At 38.5% G+C, this 23,832-nt stretch overlaps 1 protein-coding gene across 6 annotated transcripts in view; it reads right to left on the bottom strand.

Moving 5' to 3' along the window:
* Window positions 1-23,832, bottom strand: part of PRKCZ (protein kinase C zeta) — a 41,064-nt gene that overhangs the window by 16,475 nt on the left and 757 nt on the right. The window contains exons 2-9 of one of the 6 annotated variants that reach the window (XM_032131611.1): window positions 23,332-23,536; window positions 19,546-19,667; window positions 17,576-17,665; window positions 17,145-17,195; window positions 4,544-4,629; window positions 1,603-1,734; window positions 372-453; window positions 117-169 (exon numbers count right to left, since the gene is read on the bottom strand). In XM_032131611.1, coding sequence (XP_031987502.1) covers window positions 117-169; window positions 372-453; window positions 1,603-1,734; window positions 4,544-4,629; window positions 17,145-17,195; window positions 17,576-17,665; window positions 19,546-19,667; window positions 23,332-23,402 — 687 coding nt within the window. In that variant the 5' untranslated portion in view covers window positions 23,403-23,536. Of the gene's footprint in view, window positions 1-116; window positions 170-371; window positions 454-1,602; window positions 1,735-4,543; window positions 4,630-4,746; window positions 4,834-4,863; window positions 4,883-13,411; window positions 13,663-13,778; window positions 14,172-17,144; window positions 17,196-17,575; window positions 17,666-19,545; window positions 19,668-23,331; window positions 23,537-23,832 lie in introns of those variants that run through there. The other 5 variants (XM_032131612.1, XM_032131614.1, XM_032131613.1 and 2 more) reach the window with 5 other exon arrangements.

Below are 23,832 nucleotides of genomic sequence, written 5' to 3'. Positions count from 1 at the left end.
AACCACAGACTTTTGAAAAGGGCAGTAGAAAGCCCAGAAGAAATAATCAGCTATTTTACATAAATAATCAGTTATTGTACATAAATATGAATTGTAAAAATATTTTTTAAACATACCTCAGAGTCGTCTTTAATGGTGTCATGTTTCCGGTTTGAAGGAATGTAGGGAACTAGAAAAGAAATCAAAGTAGTGTGGTTATAAAGGCCTTCATTGGAAATAATTTTAAAAATCAATAAACAGAAAGATATTTATGGTGGTTTATGGCCAGTTTGCTTCAACTATTACTGGACAGTTGACCAAATTTTTCTACTTTTATAAACAGGAAGAGGAAAAAACGAGGGAAAGAGAGATTCCAAAGTAACAATACTCACTTCCATCAGTGTCTTCTGAAGGGAGATCAGCCTCGTCGTTTTTGTCATCTAAGCGAGGTTCCTGGGAAGGCATGACCGAATCCTGGCAAACACACAGGTCACACAAACAAACCACACTGGGTATACAGCCCCCTCTGAGCACCCTGCCCTAAACTACAGCTCCATGAGAACCTCACATCTTTCAGAGTGAAAACTGGATTTTGCAGACAGTGTGTACAAATATTAACATTTTGTAATGCATGATAAAACCGGCCTACCAAAAAACTAAATGCTACATCAGCCATTCTCTGCAGCTACAACAGATGCTTGGCTGTCTTCTAAAAGTAAGAGTGGTGTATTTTACAGCAAAGTTCAAACTTTTATTCTGTTTAAAGACCTCTGAGTGTTCCACATGGAACTACAACAAAGTAAACACTTCAGCATGATATTACACACTCCCTTCAGAGCACTGGCATATTCTTTTCCTGCTTAATAAAACCACAAATTGCTGCTCATTATGCAAGGGTAGTGCATAAATTAGTATAGATCACAATACCAGATATTTTATATTGCATTTGGACACTGGTCTCATCCCCAAGACATGTAGGACTATTCCAGGAAGTACAGCAACATGCAGAAATTAATTGCCAAAGAATTGGTAATGTCAAGGCAAGTCCCATGCAATATCACTGAAGAAAAATACTGGTTTAAGTTTTGAGTCAGACCAAACATGATACAACCACCACTGAAATACTGGGGATGAATATTGGAAAGGACTAAAATTCAGATACCCAGAAGTTTGAATGTTTTGATTTTTAAAGCCTAGGAAGGACACCAGCATTGGCACTGGGATGAGGGTCATGGAGAGGAAGAGAACAGTACTGGAGAAACTGAGATGACAGGAACAGGAAAGCAATAAGCCTTTCTAAAAAGAGCAGTGCAGAAATCACATCAGTGCCTTAGTTCTTAAAACATTCCCACTGGCTAAAAGGAGTAACTTCTGAGATTGTCAGTGTCTAATGGAGAAGTCAAATTCAAGCTTGAGCACACTGAAGTCACATCACAAGCTTTCTTTTCTCATTTGTCTCCGCTCCCAATCCAAAGGCTTGTCCTCCACAGAAACAGAAACCCAGATGCTCCCAAGTGTTCCAAATCCATAGCCACGCACACATTTCGTTACTTAGGACACATCTACCAAGAGCAGCACAGGCCCGAGTGGCACCGCTCAGCCCTGGCCAGAATGCACACTTACCATATGCCTTTTGCAGGTCAGTGGGACAAGGATGTGACAGCGTTTATGGACCAACAGCTTGCAGTTGATACACTTGTAGCCTTGCCTTGCGAGCCCCCATATCCTTTCACTGCACTGGCCACAGTACGCTCTCTGCAAGCCACAATGCACATTAATCAGTCCCACGATCATTCCCTGCTGGAAGTGAGCAGTTCTCTAGCAGCAAGAGCCCATCCTAGCCACCTAACAGATGTTCAGTAATAATTTTAGAATATCCAGAATTATAATAATAGCTGAAGGTTACACTTCACACCCAGAATTCCGCTAAATGTAGCCCTGTTTAATGAATGTTAGGAAAACAAATACCTCAAGCATATGGGATCCATTACAGTGCGACATTAGCAAATCATTTTTAGAGAATAAGTCTATTTAGAAACTCAGGTTTTGACAGAGGTCACCCAAACAAAACTGCCAGAAGTTTGTACTACACAATTACATATAAAAAGCACCCAAAGTGACTGTACTGGAGAACACTGGCACAAAATGTTAAGCAGACAACGTATAAAAAGTGTTCTGTATCTGCACCTATACATTTTAACAATGGTAGAAACCTTGCCTAATTAAAATGCATCTATCACATCTGATATCAAACCCCTGTGTTGCACTGAACATCAAAAATCTATGGTGTTTTCACACATGTAACAAAAGAGCATGTAAATGAGTTAAACCAAAATGAGGGTAAATGAGGAAGCCAGACATCCTGCTGCTGACTTTAACAGGAGAGGCTTTTAAATAATGTTCCAGTGTATGTTGCTATGGTCACTTTATCCACTCTACCCAAAGTGCCAAACAATCTGAGATTCTTACACACCAAAAAGTCACCCAGGCCCAGTGAACCCTCCTCACACTGCACAGGCTGCAATATAAAACTCACTCATTATTCCCTGGCTGCCAACATTCTCCAGTAATTCCTGTAGCAGGCTGAGGTATTGCCCATCATCCTGCAGGCTGCAAGGAGCCCTGCTGCTCTCACCCCAGCTCAGACAGAACTCCCAAAGCCACAGTGCCAGTCTGTTCCTCCCAGGCACTGCCCATTACACTGCGGTCCCTCAGATGCCCACACTGGTGAGTCACACACGCTCCTGGCCAACGGTGTTCAGCTCCTAAAAATCCTTGCCAGGAGTGCTGGAATAGTTAAAAACTAGTGACCAAAGAATGGAGCATTTCTTCACAAAAGCATTTTTATACTGCTCCTGTTGTATTCTGGTAGTTGTAGACAAGACTTAATGCCATCTCTGCCTCATCTGTGCAGCCAGTCCTCCTTGATCAGGAGGAACCCAAACTGCACTGCCCAGAGGAAAGAAAAACAACCCAAAAACTGCCTGATGAGAGGAAGCCTGGGACATCTATTGCCACCTCTTCCAAAATTCCTGGCCCATCAGGCTTCCTTCAGTGCCCTGTTACAGGTTTTGCAGCAGTAGTATTAAGACTAAATAAAATCTGTCAGGCGCTGGAAGCAGGGACAGGTCCCAGATTCCATCAGAAATCCAGGTAACCCTTTCATACCTCTCCAAAACACATGCAGTCAAAGCCATATCAAAGAGCTGACCTTTATGTTGTGTTCAACAAGATTAAAGTTTAAATTTTTGCATGTGTTCATTTATCTGAATGATCTGAAAAACTTGCAAAAGGTTACTTTGAAGTAGGAATGAATTCTTAAGGCAGTACTCCAGTCTTAAAAATTCAATCAACACTAAAATCCGGTATCAAATTCAGTAATACAGATATGACCATAATTTCTCATTAATTTATCCATTTTAATGTCACATTTTACAGTTTATGTCAACCTGCTTACTAACTTCAGTTGGATGTGGTTTGTGTTCTGGCTTTGTATGATGTCATTTGTATGCAGGTATAAAAGCAGCCTTGTTTAGGATTGTGACATCCTAATGTGGGCATCCTAATAAGGTATCAAAATCTCTCTGTGTATATTCACTATTCACCTCATTGCAATTAAAACATCATTATTTAGAATATTATGGATTATTAATGTGGCAGTATGCATTCACAGGGTTTCAAAGAAATATGTTTTAACTACGTAACAAATAAACACAAAAATACACTTTTATACTATAAATTCTAAAATTGAGCTGGTATAGCATATTATACAAATCCATATGGTAATTCACAAATATGACATTTTTAATATATTTAGTGATAAAATGCTGAGTTTTAAGAGGCTTTTCCCTCTTTCAGTGCATTTTTGGGGTGAGGAATTTTAGGAAAAAATGCTAAATTCCATTTTTAGAAAAAGTGTCCCTGCTGAATGAAAGAGTTAACTCTTCTGAGGGCACTCAGTTTTGTGTGGAATTCCCCCAAGTACATTTGTATATATGCTGCAATACTTAGGCATAATGGGATAAGTGAAGGAGGTGTCTCAGCCTTAAAGCCACATTCACTTGCTTATGTGGATTAAACCAGACTCTCAAAATGCAGCTGTATTTTAGCTCAATAAAAAAATCTTCTTAAAATTCTTTGATTGTGTAGTACCCCAGATTCTAAACAGTTAAAGCTCACATCAGCAGCTGTAACTTTTAAGGATGGCAAACTGTTCTGAAGGCAAAAGATTTCGCTAATAAGCAATCAAAAAAATCACAGAAGGAGTGGAGAAGGGAGAAGCTGCTCCAAGGAGGTATCAGCTTAAATAGTCACAAACCCAGTGTTTTAGAGACTTTAAAAATAAATAATTTCCACCAATCCTGTATTAACTCAAATTAAAACACTGCCAAGTTTTTCCTGATCGTTATGACTCGAATAACACTGCAGAGACCGAAATGACACATCAACAAGCATCCTGCTTTTCCTTTCTTTCCAACACTCCAGCACAGAAAAAGCACAGACTGAGCCAAACAATGAGCACAGAACATGAGCAAACCCCAACGTTTCATGCAACAGTACTCACTCTGTTAAAACGTTTGGCTTGAAACAAATGCCCATTCACTCGGTACAGCTTCCTCCATCTTCGGGCTCCCCGGCGGTAGATGGATTCTAGGGAAGAAACCAGAAAGGTGTAAAGCAGCAGCATGGCAGCCCAGCAGCACCACACACAGCAGGGTAAGCAAGTTGTGATTCAGAACAATCTTGCTTTCCTAAATATCAACGCACAGCCACAATCCCTGGGGATTTGGATTTTTTTTAAGGCGGCCGTGAGTGACGGCTGGGGCAGGATGTGCTTTCACCACTGCCTCTCCCTTGCCTCCAGCCCTGTCTCTTTTCCCTCACATGATCATAATCCCGTTACAATTCCGTGCCTGCTCCGGCTCAGGTGAGAGGGACAGAGCTGTTAAAGGAACAGCTCCCTCGGGGAAATGGCGCTGCTGCTCTCGCCCTGTCACCTTCCATGGACACGCACAAAGGATGTCTGGTACCGATAGCGTGAGACGTGTTTGGTACTGATAACACCTCACACATGCAACAGTGAACATGTTAGAAGTCTCAAGAGTTACATTATTTGACTTCATTTTTACCTTAACAGTAAACATTACCCAAAATATTTCTTCTGTTTGGGCAGTTCAAGTGCAGGTCCACAATTATTTTTAATATATTCTAAACATAACAAGAAATCATTTAAATCTGTTTAAGCCAAACCCAGCATGTACTCCAAGTTACTTTTGTTGTCGCTGTATACATACAGATGAGCAGTTTCTGCGTGACTGGCTAATTAGAGTTTTATATTTAATACTAAATGTTGTGCCACAGGGGTCCCTTTTAGAGTTGCTCACAGGTGTAAGGGTGACACAGCCAAGCCCTGCACACAACCAGCGTCAGCAGCCTCCCACAGCTGATACAGGTGGACACTGTGGGGTACAGGGAGGTATAAAGACTCTGACAGACCTATTTATAATTGACACTTTGTCAGAATGAAGCAGACTGTACATTTATAATCCTCAGAAATTAATGCAAAGCATCTTACATTTTCATCTTTAATGTTACTTTCAAGTTTCAAACATCCACACTTTATCAAAGAGGAAGATTTTTTAATAGAAAAGCACACAGGTATTTTCTGTGTCAAATGATAATGCAAGTGGCAAGAAGTTTCTTTGTCAAGAAATTATTTTAACTTTATATTGAGCAAGCCAAAACTCACAGGCTACTGACACGCAATGTGTGAACACTGGCTGCAATACTGGGTCTGATTTTAGACACTCTATTTTTGTCCTTCCAAAGGAAGCATTGAAGTTTCTGTGATTCCACGTATCTACAGTGCCAAATCCCCAAACATTCATACCTACTCTATTTGCATGTGCAAATGTTTACTGTGCAAGCATTTGAAACAGATACCGCACTATTACACTAATTGTTAACAATTTGGAAAAAGAAAACCCACCAGCTTCTCAAAGCAGCTAAAAGACTGCACACCAAAAGTGGCAAAGATACAGTTTCTAGAACAGAGGTGTAGACTGGATATGGTCATTTGACTCAAACACCAATTCAAAATCTGACAAATATCAACTTTAAAGCAAACTTTTCTTGCAAAGAAAATTGAAATGAGAACCTGGCAAAATGACTGCAAAGTTTTTAACTAAAATATGCTCAAACACAAACACCAATGAAGAACCCTTCCACCATTTCTAGGGTGACTTTTCACCAAGAGGAAAAAATCTCCACAAGGATTTTTTTTTCCAAAATAGTTAATTAATTCATGAGACAAAGCACCATATGGAGACAACATAATACATCTGTGATCTGAACATTAGCTTATCACTGACATGAGGAATATTAAGTGAACGATAAGTTAACGAGCAGCTTGCACTGATGAAGTCTGTAAATAGAGGAGCAAGTCACCTCCCTAATTAATGATAAATATTAAATCAAAGGCAGGATTTTATATCACGTACTTGTGAAGCAACAGTCTAACAAAAACTGAGCTTAATATAGACTAACTTTAAAAAGTAGGAACCCCTACAATTTACCCCTGGGACTGCCGGTGGCTCAGCACAGGGGCTGAGGCAAATCAATTCCCTGGCTCCAAAAGGGGCCAAGGTAAAAAATGAGAAAACACCGATCCCTGCAAGACACACCTTTATAGCACACGTTCTATTATTATTACACATTAAGATTAAATTGCTATGACAGAATAAAACACTCTTGTTCACTGAGGATCCAAAACTGGGACAAGTGGCTGATACACCACACGGTTGGGCTGCCAGAGACCTCAACCCCTGGAAAACTGAGGAGGCAGGAACGTTATGGAAGGGGACATCCTACCCAGAAACTCTCCCAAGGAAAATGACAGGCTATAAAAAGCAGTTTGTGTTTTCAAGATCATTGTTATTTTGAAGCATTATCAGCTACAAGTCCTAACTAGAGCTCTACTAGATCAAAGAAACCACCTTGAACAATAATCAGATTCATAAAATGGCAGTAAGTGCATACCTTGAATTAAGAAACAATTTATTGTCAGTGTTGTGTGAACAAAGCTCTAATCTCATCCCTACACTTCACACGGCAAAATGAACCCAAATAAAATTTTCAGGTACATGTTTCTAGAGCACTTCAGAATAAAACAAGGAATGGATTCCATGATTCCTCATAACCAAGAACTAAAACAAATTTTTACAGGATTGATACCAGCTACCTAGAAAGAGGAATGCCACCACAAAAGTCTGACTACTTAATTACTGAGCTTAATTAAAAGGGCTACTTTTTCATTTATTTCACAGTACACACCAGTTAACTCATTAAGGAGTTTGAGTTGGCTGCTTCAGGCTGAAGGAGATGATCTATCCCTAATTAAACAAAGTAATCTTTTCTTGATGATTAATATTTAGCACAAGACATTGCCTAATGAAAAAAAAATCTTTTGAACCCTCATTTTGTATCTGAACAGGTTTAGAGAAAAAAAATCAAAATATATTTTAAGCTCTTAGCAGGGATAACAATTTTTAATTGGGGAACACAAATACATATTTTAAATACAATGAAGGTACAGAACTTTATCCACTTCCAAGATTGGAAAACTGAAAAAAAAAAAAAAAAAAACACCACAGGCTTTTTCAGACTAAGAGTTCAAGGGAAATAAAAATACTCAAATCAAAATAAAATTAACCAGCTGCCTCTACCTAAAAAGCAGTGGGGAACAACTGGCTGTTGCTGCTGTGCAATTCTTCCCTCTGTTGTCAAACTGTGCAACTACATCACTAACAGTGATGCACAGGAAACCCTGGAAATAGATTTAATATTGCCTTTCCAATGACATTTTCTAGGGCTGGGTTGGGGTTATTTTCCTCATCTTTTAAAAAATATTGAAGAAAAAAGTTCTAAGGAACAACATGAACACACAAATAAAATTTAACTGTGGATATAAATGGACAAGCAACGTCCACTGTTCAGTGTTAATTCCAAATGAACTTATCTACAGAAGATACTCCCCAATTCCATAATGACGTCTGCAGAACTTCACAGAAAGGATGGGAACCTTGCCTTGAAAAATGCAACTTGGAAAAGCAGGGACAGATAGAAGAAGCACAATTATTTTCCAAATGACAACACAGTTGGTTTACACCAATGAGTGGCAGTAAGATGGCCACAAAAATTATTCCCTCTTCATCTGGATTTCCAAATGCAATTCCAAAGTCGGCTTTTATGCGATCCAATTCTAATGAAATCTGTTCCTATCCTGAGCACAGAGGTAATTTGCTATTGCTGCAAATCACTTCTCAGAGATTAATACAACTTGTTTACAGGCCAATTACCCGGCCTGCCAGCTGGACACTACCAGAATGCCCAGTTTTTGTTTTGTTCTTTTAATGTTGTGCTGAGCACACAAGTGAGCATTCTTTCAAAACCAACTCATGAATTACAAGGGGGAAATTGATACTGGCATTTCAGATAGACTGGACTTGATCAAGAAATTGCGTATCAAGGTAGAACACATTTTTGAGGACACTAAATTCCAAAGTACGCTTTGATAGTACATTGCCTGACATCTGTTATTTAATTTCCTACAAATAGTTACATTGAAACAATTTACATGCTTCAGAAAGCAATTTTAAGACATACATTGGATGTTATCTGGCCCTTCTTTTTATTATGAATAAGCTGCTATGTACAATTGAAGTTGGAAAATGAAAAGAGTATCCTTAACAAGATGGAGGTATTAAGTGCTTTGACCTCTTGCAGTTATTGCAAAATATTAAATGGCCAGAAGATAGCTTTTTAAAATTTAATTTAAGGCTGATTAGCACTTGGGAAACCATCTACCCATCCTTTTCTTTTCCAACAGACACTAAAATTAACTACAAAGTCAGAGCAACCTCTGTGAAGAAAAGGCACAGTTAAGACAGCAACAATGACTGAGGAAATGCAGGATCAGTGGAGAACCAACAAGGAAACAAATGTCCCACAGACCAGCACTATCTACCCAGCGTTTATTGCAGCACAGCTGGGTGAATATCCCTCCCCACTGCCTTAGAAGGGGCAGCTGAGTCCCACACCTGCACTGCACACACACACACCCAGTGCTCCCTCATGCCTGAGCTCTTGGATGCTCACCTTCAAATCCTGCTGCCAAAATGGCTCCGTGGCACTGCAAGGTGACAAAGTCACATCTCCAAAGACAATGCCACAAATAAAACAGCACTAACAGCTCATTTAGAGCGAGTCTCTGACTCGTAAGTCTGTGATTTAATGTGCAATTTATCAGATGTACTTGAAAATAACAAAGTATACCAAGTGTTACTCAAGAAATCATCACTAAGTCCAGTCAGTGGCTGCAGCGACCATATCCTGGTTCTGAGCATTTCCGGGCACATCAGTGACCACACCTTGCTGATGTCCTTCCCTCCTCAGACTCTTGTGCTGACACATCTGCTGTTTGCAAGGCTGTCCCAGACACAGGATAAAATGCTGCTCTAATTTGAAAGAATGTTATGAAAGGGCCACAAGAGAGCTGATGGTGGATCCTTGCTTCTGAAGGTGATTAACATTTTTGTTTAGGAAAGAAAAAAGGTTCATATTTTCCCTTTTCTAACTGGGCCCTCTAAGCAATTTTCAATTCACACACACCCTTTCCTGATGTGCAGTTGGCTCCTCTGGTTACAAAGACAGTGGTCACATGAACCCCAAAACCAAACTTGCATTCCATGGTTAATAGTAAGTCCAAAGGCTTCTTTTGATGATTGCATCATTTATTCTCCCAAAATAAAAATCACTTCCATTAAAATATTTACTACAATGAAAAGTGAATTTAATGTTCTATTAGCATCATTTAAAAGCTGCATTAAAATGTTTGATCAAGCTGAAAGAGTACTGAGCCAGTACTTATTTAAATGATTTAATTCTTTAATTTAGGTAACTTAGGACTGAAGTAGACCAAAATGAAGTTCTGAACATAATATGCAATCTGTAGCATCTGCATCCACTTTCAGACCACTGTTTTGTTCTTAAACAAACCTCTACTCTTAGTACATGCATGGAACAATACTTTCTATTATAAATAAAAGCCTGATAACAGAAAGTCTCTGTCTTGTATACACCCTGGAGTCACTGAAGAAAGCTACCAAAAAAGTCAGGATCAACCCAATGACATTTGCTGCAGGAATTTGGTTCTGCTGTACCTCATCAGCAGCCTGCATGATTTAAGACTTCCTGGGACCTGACAGCACACATTTTCTAGAAAATTTTCATCCTTTGATAACATGTAATTCATATAATTGAAAGCGGGGAGAAGTCCAGTTCTCGTGACTGAGAGCAATCAGAAGGAACCAAATCCAGATTGTTCAAGTATCATCAGTTAAAACTTGGTCAGATCTAGTTTTCACCTAGTCCTATTTTTTTATCTTATAAAGCAAATTATGAAATGTCTATTGAAAAGGTCAAAGGAAAAACAAAAAGCTAACTACTGACAAATCACTGAGAAAACATTTTAGAAGACTTTGTTGTAAGAGTCCCATTTTCCCAGGGCTTCTTGTCCTTTAGAAAATGGTAAACTAATTTCTCTTATCCTATGCCAAACATGATTTTTAAATTAATTTTAGCATATTGCATCAATGTCTTTGTCTAAGTTGAAGTCCTAGTCTTCTCTCCTTGCATTGAAACATTCCACTGGCTGTGGCCTGTCCCGTACACCCAATTTCCCCCTCATTTCACAGTTACCTGGGCAATTCTACTTGTATTGCAAAGTGCTATTGCACATGAAGCTGATCATCACAGAACTACCAAAAGTTTCCAGAACATGTGCTTGGAATGAAACTGAAATGAAGGTTTAGTAACTTTTTATCAGAGTTGACAAAGTAAAGAACAGGGAGTCTTGTGCCAGTCACAGGGCTTCTGTACTGCTTTGCTGAAGAGCCCTAGATGAGAACCTAAATTATTGGAAGAAGCATAGAACAGCATTATTAGTAGTAGTAACTTATTGTAAAAGTAAAGGCCATACTAAAATCCTACAGTATTGCCTTCAAATAGTTTCTGGTTTCCTTTTAAACATGTCCCCAGCTGGCAATTCAAGGACAAGCCCTAACAGATGCAGAAGAAATAGCAATGGAACTCGAGTTACAAATGAGGCACTTTCTGGTCAATATTGAGATGATCAGTTTGTCCTTTTTCCACTCCCCAAGGCAGCACCTTCCCCATGTGGTTTCAGGATGAACTGCACAGTCTGCTCACCCCTTCTCTCCCTGACTTATCAGGGCTCTCCTGTGCCTCTCCTGGGAGCCACCCTGTCAGCAAGCCTCGTCAGCTGCTTTTTGCTTTATTTACCACCCAGATTTGTACTACTGCAAGCCCTCAGTGGCTACAACAACTGCTATCACAGTCTCCCAAGGTTTGCTCCTGGTGCTCTCCATTCCAAATGAGCAGCACCTGGAATCTCACACACACTCTGGTTTCTCACAGAGCAACTCCAAAATCCAGGAGATGAATGCTGAAGAGCCCATTTACCTGCCCTGCAGGCCTCTGCTGTTAATTCTGTGGCTCAGTTCAACATAAAAAACCGTAACTTGCATAGAGCAACTAATTTCCAAAAGTATTACACAGAACCCAAGTATAATAATACATAATTAACTATGACCATATAAATGAGGAGGTTACATATTAAACAGCCCTTCCAAGCTACTGAAACACACAGGCCTAACTGAGGTTTAACAGGCCCACAGGTGTTCACTAATTCCAGCAAAACCAAAAAGCTTCATCACCTCCTTGCCCATTTGGTTACCCAAGTGCCGGAATATCAAGAGTGGATTTACCACCTTAAAAGAAGATACAAGACATAACACAGGGAGAGGAACTAGACATTACATCAAAGAGAAGCTTTCTGAAACTAGCTGACATCCTTTCTGCATTTAATATACTACATTCTGAGTAACAGTTAGGAGAACGGGGAAGCGGAATAAATAAAAAAAGAACACAGATTATTTGCTATGACACCTTAAAAACAAGCTCAAGCATTCCTTAGTCCATTGTATTCTTAGGCTATAGTTTATAAATTGGAATACAAACATCTGCTAAGACACCCAGTACCTTTAAATAAGGGCAGATTTCAAATCCCACAATCAGACTTGTGCTTTATAATTTTACGCCTCAATTATAAAAAGGGAGGTCCAGCCCTTTATTCTTCACTGGACATTACATAGCTAAGAAAACTGTTGAAATTACTTTAGAATTAAAAATCATGAAATGATTATAAGCAAACCAGACCTTTAACTACAATTCTGTTCTCAGTAACTTATGCTGCCTCACAATCTGTCTCTTTTTCAAATAAGTCACGTATGACACAAATGTGGTGCAGTTAAGACAGAGGAAGAGATTTCAGGTATTCTTGAGAAACTATGACACAGCTATTTTCAAATCCTAAACAAGAATATCTTACATCAAAATAGTACAGTCCCCCCCTCCCCCTCAGTTCAATTACTAAAAACCAGGAGAGGGTTACTAGCAGTTTCAAAATTGCCTAATTATCCAGTGCAATCCAATCTACGTCTTCAGAACAGTCTCTGTGGTGGCAATAGTTCCTTTCTTCATTGGGGGATTAAATTGGTTCACGTGCTCTGAATAACCTAATCACTGCTGCCAATACAGTAACAAATGAAGGGAAAAACCTGCCTTATGAGCTAGAAAAATATTTACAGGCCACACTACTCCAGCAAGAAGCCTTTTAGAGCTATTTCATAGTATCAGGCAGAACACAAAGTAAAATCAAATATCTATACCTAAAATAAAAAGCTCACGACAACAATTAGGTTACTAAGATACCTTTACTCGAGCCTATGATGAAATTTTCAAGAAAGATGGCTTGGGGGGAAAATGAAGCCCAAACACCTAATGCTAAAATACTGAGCAGATAAACAAAGAGCATAGGAGACATGCACAACACAGTGTAATCATTACCAAAAAACAAGGCAGCAAAATCAGCCAAAAATATTAGAGAATGAAAACTATCACACTAATGTCATAATTACTAAAACATTAAAAACATATTAATTCCTTTTTGTTAATTAATTTAAAGGTTTCCTAGTCTGCATTCTTCTATTTAATGAAGCCAACAGCAAAACAACCCTAAAATTTGCTGGCACTAGCTACCCAAATCCAACATGAATTTTAATATTAAATACACAGATCTATTTGTTAAGCAGAAGTGAACTAGCACAGTTTGTTCTGACAATATTAGAAACTAACTACCCCTTAATTCAAAACAAGTATTTCACAATTTAAAAACAGCCATCTATAACAATCCACTAAGCAGAATTCAACAAATAGGCCTCAGAAAAGGATGCTCCTAAATGGTTAGTCTTTAGATCAGCAATCCTACAATAAACAGGCCCTGAGCACATACCGTCAGGGTTTTTGGGATACATTTCTTTCATTAATCTCCAATATTAGCGGCAGCAGCATCACTCACTCTTCCGTTCCTTTCCTCCTAAAATACATTCCCCAGGAGTCCTTTCAATGCAATTTTATCAGCATTTCCAGGAGGTCTCTCAGCCACATCCCTACGCACAGAGGCAGCGGCAATCTCTGCATTTGTAACAATCCATGGCTGCAAAGGAGGGTGGCAGGCACAGCGACTGTACCATAACCAAAATGCTGAGTTCTCTTCTCTCCTGCAGCACACGTACACACAGCCCGCGTCAGTGCCCGCCGCTCACAACAGCAACCACAATGATGACACAAAATCTACAGAAAAAGCATGCATTACTCACTGGGTTTTATTCTTTAGCCTCTTCAGCATGTAATTCTTTACAATGTAGTAGGTATGAAATGAAACATTTTCTCTTTATTCCACAGATGCCGCTGTGTGAATACCATTAGACACCAAGGACAATAGGCAGGATCAGCTCGAACATTAAGAGCAAATACTTAATGGAAGACTGGTTACTCCCGTCTCTCCCTTTCACATCTCTGCCTCATGTATCCAGGCACGGGTGGTACTGGCTCCCTTGAGAGGCTGTAGCTAGCAGCTGAGGCACAACTAAAACATGGCATGGATGTCAAGGAGCTGATGTCACCAAAACAAGTATTTCTCTGATAAACCCGGCAATTCCGTCAGGGAAGTCCTGCAAATCGATGGAAATTGTTCAGCTGGACGTGCTGTGTTACACAATGCACTGCAGCACCAAGAGCGATAAATCAGATCAAGATCTGTCAGCATAAATAAGCTGAGACTTCAATAACTAAGTTATAAAACTGCCAATCAGCTGCTGGGATCCACACACACTATCAGGAGCGCTGGCACTTCGGGGCACAGGAGAGAACACACCAAACACCTCTGAAACAACTTTGTTTCATTCAATTCTGAAAGAACAGCTCATCTACTGAAAAAATAAAAGTTAAATGCAAGACTGGTCTAGAAGTCTGCCATCTTTATCAGGAAACACCAATCAAGCACCCAAGGCTCCAGTCCAGCAGATGCTGGGAACGCCTCCGAGAGGTCACATTCAGTGTCTGGGAAGGGATGGGAGATGTTTCAGCCATGCTGTCAGCTCAGCCATACAGCAGCACTGCCAGCACAGGTTAGCTCAGGGAAAAGGGGCTGTTTGTACACCACAGCTGTGCACCTACGCTGGGAGCTGGGGCTGGCTCCAACAAAAAGCACAGAAATTCTGGAGCAAAGGAATACAGAGACAATACAAGTGCAGATGCTGGAGACTGCATATTTTGTCTCAGACAGCACCACATCAATATAAGAACAAAGGTTCTTCAAGCACAGAAATAACTTTCCTTAAGTCATGCAAAAAGAATTGAAATATTAGTTATGTGGTTTATTTCATTACTGGACTACAGGCTCTTATTTCAAGCTTTGCTGGCTGGTACAATCTCAAGACCATATCAATTTAACAAAGGTGAGGATAGATAGCAACTCTACCATTAAATTTCAACATAAATGCAAACCCTTCAGTCTGTATTCCTCCACTCTTCTTCCAAAGTATTATTGTTCTGAAGGAGCTGGAAAGAAAAACCCTACAATCCTACAGAAATACAGATTTGCACTTCAGAAGATCACAAACTATTGGAAAGAGCCACTCCATGACCTAACATGGACACATCTGAGCAATAGATTGGAAATGCAATTATTTCACAATTGAATAGTTTTATTTAAAAGCTCCATTTCAAACTGTCTGTAGTTCTGCAACAAACCAGCAATCCACACTTAGAACTGCTAATTTAAGTAGAAGCTCATTTTGGATAGACCAACTAGTTCACTGTTTATTTGTCTCTGGAAAAAACCTGAGGCAAACTCATAAGCTCCTTTATAGTGCAAACATGATGCTCCAGAAAACATATACATAAATTACATAACATTCTCACTTTTAAAAGGATTTTCTATGAACATAACTACAGCGTAAAGACACAAAATAAGAATTTGAAATATGATTAATAAATTCTGAAGCAAGGACAATATTTCAATCCTGACAAAATAAACAAGTCCCTTAAATCAACTGTCTCACCAATACCAGTAACACTTCCATACAGTCCAAGTGCAGTGCAGATGTTTGTCGTGGGCCTTTGGCTAACAAGCAACAGTATTGAATGTATTAGTCTATGCTAAGTTACCATTTAAATACAATTTAACAGCTCTACTGCAAAAAAAAGTTATACCTAGGCCACAAGACCCAATTTCCATGCAGACCTCACAGATGCAGAGAGGTAATGTGCATCAAATTAATTCATGAACCCATGAGAAACCTGACCAGAGATCCCTTATCAAGCACACCCAACTAAACAGGCTTTTTAAACAATCTGAGTGTGATTCAACGTGACCTGTAAAACCATATAGGGAGAAATACCCTACAGACACAATAACCAGGTCATCTGAGCCACACTCAGCTGTGCTTTCTGTAGTTCGTCTCGTGGCTTGAGAGAACTAAAACTTCTAACAAATTAACACAAAAAACTTTCCTACTAGAATATCTACCCTTTTAATGAGTTCATTAAATTAAATGTCTCAGGGATAATTTTTTTAACTCTTCTAATCAGAGTAGAAGACAGTTTTTATCTGTTGTCCTTGTTCAGCAAATTACAGAAAATAATGTTGCACATTTACTTTTTTTTTCCCTTTCTAAAAGACAATTTTAATAACCTAGTCAACACAACAGCTTACCTGGGTTTCACATTTAACCTTTCATCTATTGTAGTTTAAATGTAGAAAATCATATTTGAACTTTAACTTTTTGGTATTTGTTTCACCTCTCTCCACCTTCATAGAAGCTCTCAATAGAGCAATTACTAGTATATTAGTATTATTTCTCTGATTAAAAATATTATTCACAACTATTATCACTGCACTACTCATCTTTAGCCAGTCTGTGTCAGTGTAAATCCTGATCAACTTTTCTCCTAGTATTCATTACTTGCTTTTATCAGCAATTAATTTTATCTCCTCTTATATTTCTCAAAGAGAAGAGCAAAGGTCCTTGAAATTCTTCAGTCAGGTTTTCTTTATACTCCTGTGAGCAGCCAAGCATCATCTGGTACCTTTGGCACCCAATTATTCCCATTCTTTTCCTTAACATTTACCAAGATATGAACTAATGTCCTGATGCCATCCCTCTGTAATGAAAACTGACTATACAGCTATTTAATCCTTTTATCCCTGTGCAGTTCAGGCCATTGAAATACACGTAAACCATATCAATTATGTGTCCTTCCTCTGGGGGTTTATCTACCTCTCACAGGATTATTTTTATAGAGATTAATAACCTTTTTATTAAAATGGCTGTATCTCCCTCTTCAGTACATCATTTCTTTTCCCTCAAAGTTACAAAGCCAAAAGAACCACAAAAAAAGCAAAGGCCTACGTTATATGCATCTAAAATCCTGTTGTCTCTTCCTCCCAATATATCAACTACAAAAACCAGCATTAATCCTCAGAAACATTAAAACACTGCTCCAACATTGATTTATGCAATGTCTCTGTTGACAAAATGTAAAATATTTTGCATTCTTTTAAGAAAAAAACCCAGATATACACGCATGTAGCACCAGATTATGAAAATCTTTTAATTTATTTCTTTTCCATGTAACCAAAAAGAAATTTAGCTAGAATTTGATAACATTTTAGTACTCACGATCTTCTCCTGGACAAGGCATGCCGGGTTTCTCTGGAGTACTTGGGAAAACTAAAACAAAAACATTAGATTTTTAAGATAAAAGATTCTCAGTAGTACTTTTTCCTTAATTCTTGAATATATTTACACACAGACAGTTTTTGGAAGCCTTTAAATAATTCTACATGAGAAATGATGCAATCAAAATTTGGTTCCAGACTGGCAGGAGCTTATACTGGAGCAAAGCATTAACAAATCTGTGCAGTGCAGAACTCAAAGCCTCCTGCACAGTTTCAGCTCTGGGCTCCAGTTCCTTCTTCAGCATCAAACTACAGGGCAGCAGCTACACAAAGAAGGATACTTGACAGGCAAGGGAGTCACTCCAACCTCACACTTAAGCAGCTGTTGGGATTATCAGACACACAGGGGTTCCTGAACTGTGCAATACTTGCCATGAATAATCAGCCCTTCGCCTCTGTTCTGACAATACAAACGGAAGGCTTCCTCCAGCTCCATCTGAGATGAGATGGTACAGGGGTCACCTAACAAAAAAAAGCAACACACAGGCAAATTTACCACTGAAGAATTCAGTGGAGAATTTCAACCAGTAAAAAATGTACCAGCTTCAAGTATTGCCTTTCTTTCAACCACTTGATATTAAGTGGGCATTTTGATCAAAGCCAAAATGGAGCAACACAATTATTCCTTCCAATTTTACCAAAATTGAGTAGACAGAACTATCCTATAGGATAACAAAAAAATAAGTGAATAGATATGCTTAAAGATCCCCCCCATTTTCTTGTTGTCTGCTTGCAGTCACATTACCAGCATTACCTTGGAAGGGTTATTTTTGTTAAAACTGGATAATTAATCCATAAATCCACTTAACCAGACACACGTGAAGTACAGTACGTCACCATGCACTGAGAGCACGCAAAGAAGCAAGGGTGCCACTCTGAACCCCGTCCCCTTGTGGAACAGCCACCTTCCTGCAGCACACCTTGGGTGACACGTGACCTTATGATATCCAGGCCAAGTGATGACACCAGTGTCAAGCCACATATTAAACTTTAATTTCTTATTTTCAAAAAACGTTCTCCTTTTGTAAAAAGATGAATCCAGGGCCCAGCTATTCCTCTTTGAAGGCCACTGCTGTTGATGACTTATAAATGCAGCAATAATACAACATGACAGACAAAATAATTATTTGTGCTGCAAATCAACAATCCATATTCCTAATAAGTTTATGGGATTTTATCATGAGTGAGCTATTCATAGTTCAAACCTTTTGGATCTTGTCAAAAACAAAGATACACTATAAAAGCCCAACAGAAAATCTATTTTCTTCATCTGTTGGTACGTTTTGTTTATTCATTAAGCCATCGGCAATTGTTTGCTTTTAGTTAGTTCAAAGAGAACATCTGTTTGTGCAATCAGTCCAATGAACTTAAATTCCATGTGGCAGTAAGTGGAAACACTCAAATGCAGAAATAGGATAACTCACAAAACCCGGGAGGATTGAGGACAGCCAACACAGCAGATTGGCTGAAACTTAACAGCTCAGACCCAGGAATCAGAAAAAGGTTGTACAGGTATGCATTTAACCAATGCATTTCCAAGAGGAAAACAGTTAGTAGAATGGAGAATAAATAAATTTGTTGTTTTAGTTTAAGTAAGCTTCAAAAAGCCAATGCAAAAGAGAGCCCAACCAAGAAACACTTAACAGGACTCATGTCTTAGAATCCTCCAACTCGAAACTCATGGGGTTTTCTTCTTCCCTGCAATAATCTTCCTTTATTAGCAGGCATGCAGTTCAACCTGCTAAGCACCAGCAATGTAATTATCTTCCATGTCCTTCTGATCAGGTTACTTTTTATTACACCACCATTAAACTGAGGTTGGTACAGTTGCCTCTGTCCTTCTTAGTATTCAAAAGATAAAGAGTAAAATTTAAAAATCTTAATACTACTCCTTGGTGTCTTAAAAAGGGCTGAGTCTTCTTTGACTACCAGCTACCTCCTTCCAAGGTCATTACTTTGAAATTCCATTCACTCAAACAACACTATCAGCTAAGAGAGCTATTAGAAAAACCAAAACGCACCATTACAAATATTGGCCAAACCAGTTTAGTATTTGCCCACCTTTCTGCACTCAGTTCTAGTTCTGCAGCCATGGCTTTGACATGCTGCAGAGGGGTTGTACAAAGCCTCATTTCTACAGAAGTGAATTCAAGTGCTACTGCAACCAACCCTGATGTCTTGAGTCTCATTTCTCCAAGCTTCCCGCTCTATGACAGTTCTGTAGCTAGGTACTTAGAAACAAAAAAACTCCACAGTGTGACATTTGTTTATACAAGTTTCCCAATGCCCCTTCTCTGTACCACAGTGAACAACAAATCCTAAGAAGTATTTTAGTCCAATACCTTCATCATCAATCCACTTGAGGGTAATTGGCTGTTCCTGTTGCAAGTTACACATCTCATGCACTTCATCACAAAGTTCAGCATAGCTCATTGATGCATCCAAATTTGTTATCAGGATGTCCCTGCAGAAGATGAAAACATCAGGTTTTATCAGAAAACACCTGCATATTCCATGCATATACTTGGTTCCATCTATGGACACGAAGCTGCAGAATCATACAGAATGAGCACTCCTCATAGAAAATGCTCCCACTGTACCAGCAGGATTACATGCCACAGTGCTTAAGTTAAATACTTCAGTATGGAGGAAATAAATGTGTTAATTACCCATCTTTAATGCGTGTTTACTTGGGTGAGCCAAGCTCCCTTATTATAATTATCAGTGTCTGAAGCGTGGTTAAAAAACAAACCAGAAGCTTTCATAATAATTAAATGTTTTTTATCCAGGTACTTCTTCCATCAGAAGATAAATAAAGTCTCAATTATTGGAAAATCCTTTTAAACTGTAGGCTTTTCCTCACATCCTCTCTATTGTTAGAGATGAAGCTTTGATTGGGTAAATTCTTAAAAGATGTAATTACAGCAAAATTCAGATAAAAATCTTACTCAAATTCTGCATCTTGCACTCTACCTTTGTAGTGTTTAGAGAACATGACCCCAAAACTGAACTCTCTATGTAAACTATACATTATCTCAGAAATTTGTGACAATAACTTCTGATATAATGAGAGTCCACAAGTCCTGTCAAAGCAGGTCAAATATTGAAGAAAGGAAAAAAGATTACACAAAACAAAATCTGATAATACAAACAAGAATTTCTACTATTTAAAAAATATTTTTCAAATAACTGACTCTGGGAAATCAACTAATAAACAAGTGCAAAAAGAAACAAGAGATGAACTTAAGTCATTTCACTGCCTTCAAAACCTTCCAGAGGACAATTAGAAAGCAGTTTTGTAGTTAATGGCTACTGGCATGTATAATTCTTTCCTCTCTTAGTTTAGCCCAGCAAACATATCAGGAGTTGTCCAATATGACTGAGATAATTTTCCTATTTCCATACTGTGGGACAAGGCATTTTAGAAAAAATGTTATACAACATATTCTGCCTACTTGTGTTTTTCAGCCAGCAGTTGAATCCTACTACACTAAAATAAGAAACTTGAATTCTACAACTTACATTTTAAATTATATGCATTAATGCATTGCCATTTTGCCTTTGCTGAGAAAAATTACTATAAGCAAAACTCTAAAACAGTCATCTTAAAGAACTGCACTGTTTCAAATTCAGATTAAAAGCACTGCTACCTGTTCAAGTGTATCTTTAACTTACACTTCGTAAAGCTCTCAAAGAACAGCAGCTTAATAATTCTTCATAACAGCAATAACAAAAGAAGTATGTATGCTACCTGCTAACCTGTAAATCCATATCATCCACAACACTGAGAGCTGCCAGGTGAGGTTGAGTTTAAGAACATTTCCCTGTCAAAGAAGTCATGTTTTATGCATTTATAAACGTAAGAGACCAAACTAGTTCTCACAGCAATGTTTGAGGGCTGGTGCAATGCCTTGCCCCAAGACAAGGTCACCAACAAACACAGCTCGTTATTTAATGCATGCCACCATGAGCCACTCATGAAATCAAGCAGCTGTAGATCTGAGGTCACGGACAATCACGCTTTCACAAGTATCTACATAATATTCAAGGACTGAAAACACACTGTAAGACAACATTCTAACTATGCACACTACAACCTCCAAATACAGCCAGAAACTACTAATCAACCTTGAATTGTTAAAATTATTATAACAGACATCATTCTACAGGTAAATTAATGAACTTCATAGCCATGATGCCCACGTTCCTTTGAGATTTACTGTATTTAATCTTAACCTCTCTGCAGCCACATCAGGCAATCAGGGCACAGGGAAGTAAAAGCCATTCCTTGTTTAACACTAAATAATCCCACGGCATGCTTTTTAAAAAAAAAAAATACTTGAAACTGGACACTACAGAGTAATATGAAGAGCTAATGACCAGTAAGTTCTGTATGAGCAGCTACAGCAAGAAAAGTCATTCCCATTCACAGATCAAACATGTCACCACTTAGAACCAAGATAACACACAGCAAACCACGCTGCACCACTGCTCTGTTTCAGTGATTTCAAGTAACCAGGTATAAACTAGAGAGGCAACTTGTGTAATTCTTGTTTCACTATTGCAGTTACTTAGTTTTCTTTTGTAATCTATCTGGCAGTTCTTTCCACTGTGCTATGTTAGGAACTCCGTCACACCCAGAAACAGAAATACCTGAGATACTGGGCCTCCAGAGATACACTCAACATTCACATGTTTCAAACTTCCTCATGCTCAGATTTCTAACTGAGATTACAATATGGCATCTGTACTATTATTTTAATTTTAGCAGCTACTTGAACAGGTTTGTCCAAAATTCTGAAGTTGCCCAGCATCAATGATTTCCTGAAGTCTGTCAAACTTGTTCAAAAGCTGAGTGTAGTACTGCAATGGAGATACTGAGATGATCAGTTATAGAGGCTATAACGCTAAAAAGAGTCAGTTTTAACTCACACAATTTGATCAGCAGAACAAAAACAAAATTCATAGAGCTTGGAACTCTTGTTTGTAAATTGACTTCTACAGACTTCACAGCTAATGCAAAAGACTGAATGTAGTGTTGCAGGAAAAACTACAGTAGTTTATTGTAAAACATGGTAATAATTACTTGACTTCTAACATTGACACAATTATTATCACCTCCCCCAATTCTGCACAGACAAGTTCCACAGACACACTCCTTTCACTTTATATCAGCACTACCTGCCAGCAAGGCACCCCAAATTATTTACACCCAGTTCTACTGGTGTTTATAGTGCCTTCCCTTAAACAGCTGAGGCAGCTCTCCTACTGCATTACCACATTAATTCAATTGCTCTAGAATTCTAAACTCAGGACCTCAAAGTACACGGCATTGATAAGCAGATGAGTTTAAAAAGCAAGCATTTTGTTTTCAATAAAATTTGTGAAGTGACTTTCATAACTACATTCAAAACAGCATTTTTCTACACCATAATGTAAGAACAATCACAGTAGTAGCTACATTTACTTATTTAGCAGTAAAACTTCAGAAAAGATCACTCAAGTCACTTTCTAAATGCCAACAACTTCAGTCTAAATACTTCCAATTGAGTTGAAGGATCTACCTGGGCCAAATATTTAACTCCTCAAATGCCTTAAACTCAGGCCTTGAAGGAAGACAGGAGAAACCAAAGCAACATTATTTTACAAGGTCCTCAGAGTGGCAAACCAATTAGATTCAACATACCTGAAAATTCAGATTTCATGTTGCCGCAATAAAACCTTCCTGTTTCTACTGACAACTGAGTGAAGTCATAAAGGACCATGACATTTTGATTATAGACAGGATAAAATGTAATAACTGCATCTGGATGCAGGAGATGGATCTAGACCTGGCTGTGACCATGGGAATCAATAATCCATCAACCCATAGTAACTGTGGGCTGTCAGTTACGCGCATTTTCTCCCCTTTTGAGAAAAGTATAAATTAACTCTTCTTCTTGATCAGCATGCTGCAGGAGTCTGACTGGTATTTTAATAGCTCAGAAGTTTACCTGCCTGATCTGACATTAATTACAAATCCACCAAAGCCCTGGTTACTCTATCACTAGGTCAGACCATAAAGTCCGGCTCAATATGCTTCAAAAATAAACAGGTCACAACACAGAGGAAAGGACACACTGACTTACCCACTGTAGTGTGTTTTTACTCTGATGAAGTCTTTGTTCAGATCAATTTTTGAGCCCATTCTGCTAGGCATGGTCTGTATTTAGCAGCTAAATAAAATTAGAAGTATGCAGAAATAAGTTGATTCAAGACAGATAACAGATTCTGAAGTGAAGAGTTGCACATGTGAAAAGTGTTTCTGCTCCAGATGATTCTCAATCCAGCTGCCTCAATAAAAAAAACAGAACATTTACGACTATACACACACTGCTAAACAAATGAGTTGTGTCAAATTTTAGAAAGACAAATAGCTTTACATGGAACAGCAAAAAATCAACAGGAAAATGTGTAAGACCATTGACCTGCACAGAAACTAAATAAGATTGGTTAAAAATACCCTGTCCAATTTAGCTTTACAGAAATATCCCAAGCATTTGAGAATGTTTTCTTAAAAAATCATCCAACAGCTCCCTCTTGGCTGAAAATACTCCACTGAAGTTTTTACTTATTCATCAACACAGCAT

Source organism: Corvus moneduloides, chromosome 22, assembly GCF_009650955.1.
Source record: "Corvus moneduloides isolate bCorMon1 chromosome 22, bCorMon1.pri, whole genome shotgun sequence".
Classification (NCBI taxonomy): Eukaryota; Metazoa; Chordata; class Aves; order Passeriformes; family Corvidae; genus Corvus; species Corvus moneduloides.
This window is presented reverse-complemented; position numbering and strand designations above follow the sequence as displayed.